The following is a 6,221-nucleotide window of genomic DNA, read 5'->3' as shown; positions in this document are numbered from 1 at the left end:
ACACTGAGTCACGAAACGTCAGAAAATCTATTTTTTCTACTCATTGGGATATTACAAATATATCATTTTTATTTATAACAAACTACCCAATGCTCAATTTATTCAAAATTATCAAATCAAAACTTGGTAATGATAACTAAATTCTTGAAGTTTGTAATATTAAGTTTCACTTGTCCTTTCATTATCATGGTTTTAAAGAAAATTTAGGTTTTATCAAATTTGATAAATGATAAGACCACTCAAATAATCGACCAAATTGTGAATAGTCTATAGATTAATAATTGTTTTTATGGTTTATTGTATGATATCTTATGAATATAAATTAATTTCCTCTTGAAGTCAGATATTTATACAAACTATGATGAGTTCTAACTCATTTTATATCCGTAACATCAGTTGTAACTTGAAACTACCTTAATTGCTTTACATTAACTTGAAATTTGGTTTAACGAAAATGTGACATAGGTTTATGCCCCCTGAAAGCCTTTCAATAACTGCCTAATAAACCATGTTTCTTAGTCATTTTTATAATTTTAAAAATAAGAGCAGTTTCCATTATGTATTTTTTATCTTGTTTGAAATACATCTTGTCAATTTCATCTCGTTGTAATAATATGATAAGACATTTTGGGGCAAAATTTTCAACGATAAATTGTCAGTTATCTCCTATAACACTTAAAATCAGTAAAGTTTCAAGGATATTTCCGTTTGATCATCAACGTAACCTGTTGTCAGAATAAGTAATTAACTTTTGTATAGCCTACCTAATCTTTATTTTTTAAATAAAATTTTGATGATAACTTCTTGTTATCAGGTAAAGATTTGATAAGTAAAGTATATGACACCAACTAAAAACTATGCATATAGCTTTTCAGTGGTAGAAGCTAAAATAAAACGAGTTAAAGATAAACGACAGATTAATCTTACAAAATCACTGCCAAAAGTACACTTCGTAGATTTAACAAACATTTCATGAGAAAATTATCGATGTGCAACAGTAAGTTGATCAGCCTTCTTGAGCATTATATATGAGTCCCGCTGTTACTCCGATTACACTGCTGAAATATCGTTTACTTAAATGTCAATCATTTTCAATTTTCTGTGAACCGTTCGTAAACCTTTTACTACAAAACAGACAACGCACAATAAAAAAATGTTCACCGTCGAGTTTTTAATAACTATGTGCATTTCATAACACATGACATTTTCATATTGACATGTTTGATGAAACTTCATCAAGAAATCCGTGTTTGTTTTCATTTTTTAAGGCCATTTAAACACATGTTTCCATGTACATACCTTGATTTTTGAGGCACGTTTTTCTATATAAGGTCTTTCAAATAAATCCAATAACTCACAAGTTTATACTTGTAAACAGAACATATTTTTCCAATAGACTCCATAATGATAATCTTATATCAGGTCCATGTTATCTCATGTATTCAAAATGTCTGATTCAGATAAGAACGCGTTTGTTTATTAATTTCCGTTAACAGGGATAATAGTGATAAACAGACTTATTATTTAGTTACAGTAAATCAATTGTGATGAAGCATTTTGCTAAATAGCTGACGAGAAAGAATAGTTAGTGAGTGTTTGACTTTAACTATTATTAATAAACTGATTCAATTATGAAGGAGTTAAGAATTTCTATTAAAATAGAATTCTACTGAGTTTAATGGCTTTTAATATTACCTTCGGCTCTAATATTGGTTATTGTAGGATAATCATCGTAAAAATCAATTTTAGAAGTTTTAAGCTAAAGCCTATTATGAATTTGATTTACACAGAAACTCTACACATTTAGATAGTGTAATAAGAAGATTAAGATTATCAGAACTACATACATTTAATCTTCAAAAAGCCTCTCCTAGATTTTCCTGTAGATTTTTATTTATTGCTGTAAAAACATATGCATTCATTATGTATCACTTGTATGATAATTTATTTTCTCTTACAAAAAGTAGTATAGGCAGTGTGAATGTCTTGCAGTAGTGTTGCTTCTTCTGAGTTCTCTAATACATTACTAGAGCTAGCTCGTAATAAAATTTAAACTTTTATTGGTCTCTCTGTCCTGATAGCGCCACAATAATCTCAAAACACTAATAATATTGAATCTTGTTAAATGATTATTATATTTTGCCTCACCGTTTATTTAAATTCAAACAATGTATGTGTAACTAAGTAATAACCATTTTCTCATAATAATCGTGCTGAATAGGATGTTTCCGACGGCTAAACTAGTTTTGCTTTAGCGAACAAATCCCTACGTCATGTTAACTTCAACTGTATTTACCAGTGTAAATGTTTGCGCCGAGGTATTTACATTGTAAAAACAGAAGGGGGTTTCTTATTGGCATCTCAGAGCCTATTCGACAAACATCGAGATTGAAAGGTCAGCGTATTTTTAACAATCCGTTTAGTCGTCACTTATTCAATAATGAATATAATTTTGATATTTTAAAATAGTTTAAAATAATCAGCACTTAAACAACTTCGAATTTATCATATTACAACAAGGCCCCTCTATTCAGTTGTTGTATAACTGCTGTCGTTATTCTACTAATTCCGATTAATAAAGTTAACTATATAGACTGATTATAAATAATTATTACTATTGTTTCTAAGTCGTAATCAGCTGATGTGAGTTCACCAAATAAACGAATCCACCTTATACCGCTAAACTTATTATTCTTTTATTAGTTATATTTATCATTTTGAAAATTTACATAAAGTACACAAAGAATGTTAAACCAATATTGTGGAAGTGTTGTTCTTCATCGACAACAATTATCCATTTTAAGACCTATAAACTTACTTTCATCAATGTTCAAACCATATTCTTCTCTTATGTAATATATATTTACATTTATAAATGATACCCTATTTCTTTCACTGACATTTTAAGGAGGCTTCAGTGATTTTCTTTTGAATAATATATTCTCCTTTAAGTTTTACTTTGAATTTATATTTTATGATAATATCATCATATTACTCCATTTATACGTATAGAAACACCTATAGTTCATCAGCCTACAGGTTTGGCATCCACTGTGTTCTATGGCCCTCAACCTGTCTCTTCATCATGTGATATTTGCATGAATAAGATTACTACAATAGTTCACTACCGTAAAGGAGCATGTACTTGGATGGCTTGTACTGGAATAGCATTACTTGGGTAAGTTTTTATAAGTTTAGTGGACTATTAAAATTTACTAAAATGAATAACTTTCTTTGTTTCTGCAAATATTGCAGTGTATACTTCAATACCCTATATAATTATGTACTGTTGTTTCAAATAACGTAACCGAATTTTGTGGAACGCAAATACTACAGTTGACTGATTGTTTTAAATAAATCGTATTTTTCACGTTTCATTACGAAGTAATCACTCATCATTAACGTATAAGTAAATATGATATTTCAAACAAACGATCAGTTATAAATGAAGAAATTTGTCATTTAATGAAACATTCTAGAAATTTACTGCCTAAATTTATTAAGATTTTGAGACTTTTAAGTTGAAAATATTTATTATGCATAGTTTCATGTTAATTTACTTGTATACAATCTATTAGAAAACAACTGGCTTTAAATTCATGAAACTCATTATAACATTTACTGACTGGTGGATATCCGAAGGTAACCTCCGAAAAGCCTTAAAATAAGCTTTCAAATTAGTTGGTATTAGTTAGCCAGCAAGATCTGTCATAAACAGGGAATCGATCAATACTCTCCACTTTATTTATCTGTCTGGTTATTCGCCCGGAGCATATGTTTATGTAGTCTGTGGTGCCTTTTATATATATTGTACAAATGATTGGCCAAACTTACTGTATGCAGTATCGCTTTATCATATAGGATTTTTGGCACAATTTTTTAAGTATAAGAAATATTAAGAAGATGATAGCAATGAAATCTCATGTAAATTTTCGTTGTATTTTATGGAAATAAAAAGATGTATATACAAGATATATATATACCCCAATGTCAACAAGAACCAATCGACATCGAGGTGAACAGGACAAGCTGTGAACCACATGTGGAGAAATTCAAATGATTCACTTCCACTCGAAGTTTGTGCTGATGATGTCGTTCTGAAGGACGATGGAAGCTCCACGACCAAACCATCCAGCTCAGAGAACAAAACTCCATCAAAACTTTCAATTCGAATGCACAATTAATTAAAATTATAAGTCACAACTTTCCTAAATATTTGTTAAACTAATTATTTTTACTCATTAATTATTCAGTAAATTATTGGTTCTATAACTTCACAATAACAATAATATATGACAATCATAATTTATATTATTCTGTATTCGATCCATGTATTATTTCTCTTTAAAAATGTATACTATGATTGTCTATTAAATTCATACATTCTTGTTTTTGCGTCCTATCATCCTTAACTTTATACTTTTCTTTAAATATATAGTATAAGACAATAGACTTTAACCTTTACTGACTACACTGCGATTAACTGACACTGGTTAATTTATAAACTAAGAACTATAAAGATTAAACAGGAATAATATAAATGTAAAATCTCAGCGAATGAATTTGAAGTAAATCCAACATTTCGCTAGGCAATCAGGTCCAAGCTTTTTCAAATTCATTCGCTGATATTATTCCTATTTAATGTCTTACAAACAACTGGGCCAGCAAATACTGTGAAACTATTAGCTCTAATATTGACGAGAATTCTTATATAAGAACTATAGATTTATTTAATGAAATAACATAAAGAGCATAGATACAAAATTTAATAATCGGGTAGCTGTTTACTAATGATAGCATTGTCATGTCAATAGTTAAGGAAACAAACAACAACAAAATAAGTATCAAAAATATTTTGCTAAAACATGATAAATTTTTCTTGCACTATTCATATGATGTAAAATTATTTTAAATTATATGCAAAGATGGATAGTGGCTAGCAGTGGAATCCAGTTTGATGCGCATTTCGCCCTATTTGGGACTCGTCAGCTGGATGTACCTGCATCTCAGAGTTGTTGTTCACTCTGGGACTCAAATCCAGTACCTTTCGCTTCAAATGAGTCCCAAATAGAACGAAACGCGAGTCCTGGATTCCACTTCTAGCCACTATCCATCTTTGCTTATAATGCTTGTGAAATAAGGCTATATCGAGGCAATACGCACAGTATGTACATATGCCAATTAAAGACTGACCAATTGCAGTCCTAAACATCAATGAGAAGATTCAAACAAACAATACTAAGTGAACTTATTTTACATTATAATTAAAAGATGAGGCATGAAATAAAATATAATAATTTCTGTGCCTTTATAGCTGATCACATTATTAATTATTGTGATTATCAATTTGTTATTTTAGCGGTATATTCGGATGCTGTTTAATACCATTCTATGTAAATTCATGCAAAGATGCTTATCACAGCTGTCCAGAATGTGGAACATTACTTGGAGTTTATAAACGTATCTAAATTTTATCACTGATTGCTACTTCTTTTTTTTCACAAAAAGTTGTTTTCTTTCTTACCCAATTGTTTTAATCTACTAAACTTTTTGTATGAAATATAAGTGAAAATAAAAGCATACTAAGTTATCCTGTATTTTTTTTATTGAATGTTCATCCTAATTTCTCAACTTTTATAATTTCTGTACTATTCACATTACTCAGTATTGTCTGTATTCCCGAAACAACTTCCATATATTCAAAATACTTCATAATTCCTCGTTAATGTACACAAGTAAGAAAACTTTTTTTCTGTCCTATTTTATTTAACCTACTACAACAATATAATCGGTTTTGATATTATCAATTTGAACTGATTCATATACGACGGATGTGATAACACTTTCCTTTCTTTTTTGTATTATCAGTTTCTTCAGCTGTTATTTTATGACTTTCAACTAACTATTTTCATAATGCTTGTTAACTATTATTACATCTATCATTTTGGATATATTTTTAAAGAAAAAGCTATTGCATGGAATATGTCATATATATATATATATATATATATACATATATATATATATATATATATATATGCAAGTTGGATTTCTTTTCAAGAGGCAAACCGTATGTACATCAGCCGACATATTATCATTGTTTGTCTTGTTTTTGTCGAAATAAATTTACATATTTCTTAGATGTTTATTTTGACAGAGTACCTTTTCTACGTAACACATATTGCTGGATATTATATTATTGTTTTGTCTTGTTGACTCTT

General features: G+C 29.0%; 1 protein-coding gene across 1 annotated transcript in view; it reads left to right on the top strand.

Annotated features, from left to right (window-relative positions):
* The window catches only part of Smp_014080 (putative lipopolysaccharide-induced transcription factor regulating tumor necrosis factor alpha), a gene marked incomplete at its 5' end in the record, with an annotated part of 15,783 nt that extends 10,181 nt beyond the window's left edge, over positions 1-5,602 (top strand). The window contains 2 exons of the mRNA XM_018789998.1: positions 3,013-3,178; positions 5,360-5,602. Coding sequence (XP_018655385.1) covers positions 3,013-3,178; positions 5,360-5,468 — 275 coding nt within the window. The 3' untranslated portion in view covers positions 5,469-5,602. The remainder of the gene's footprint in view (positions 1-3,012; positions 3,179-5,359) is intronic.
* Between the last annotated feature and the right edge of the window lie 619 nt (positions 5,603-6,221).

Source organism: Schistosoma mansoni, chromosome W (genome assembly GCF_000237925.1).
Source record: "Schistosoma mansoni strain Puerto Rico chromosome W, complete genome".
In the NCBI taxonomy this organism is placed as follows: Eukaryota; Metazoa; Platyhelminthes; class Trematoda; order Strigeidida; family Schistosomatidae; genus Schistosoma; species Schistosoma mansoni.
Note: the sequence above shows the minus strand (reverse complement) of the source record. Positions and strands in the feature narration are given on the sequence as shown.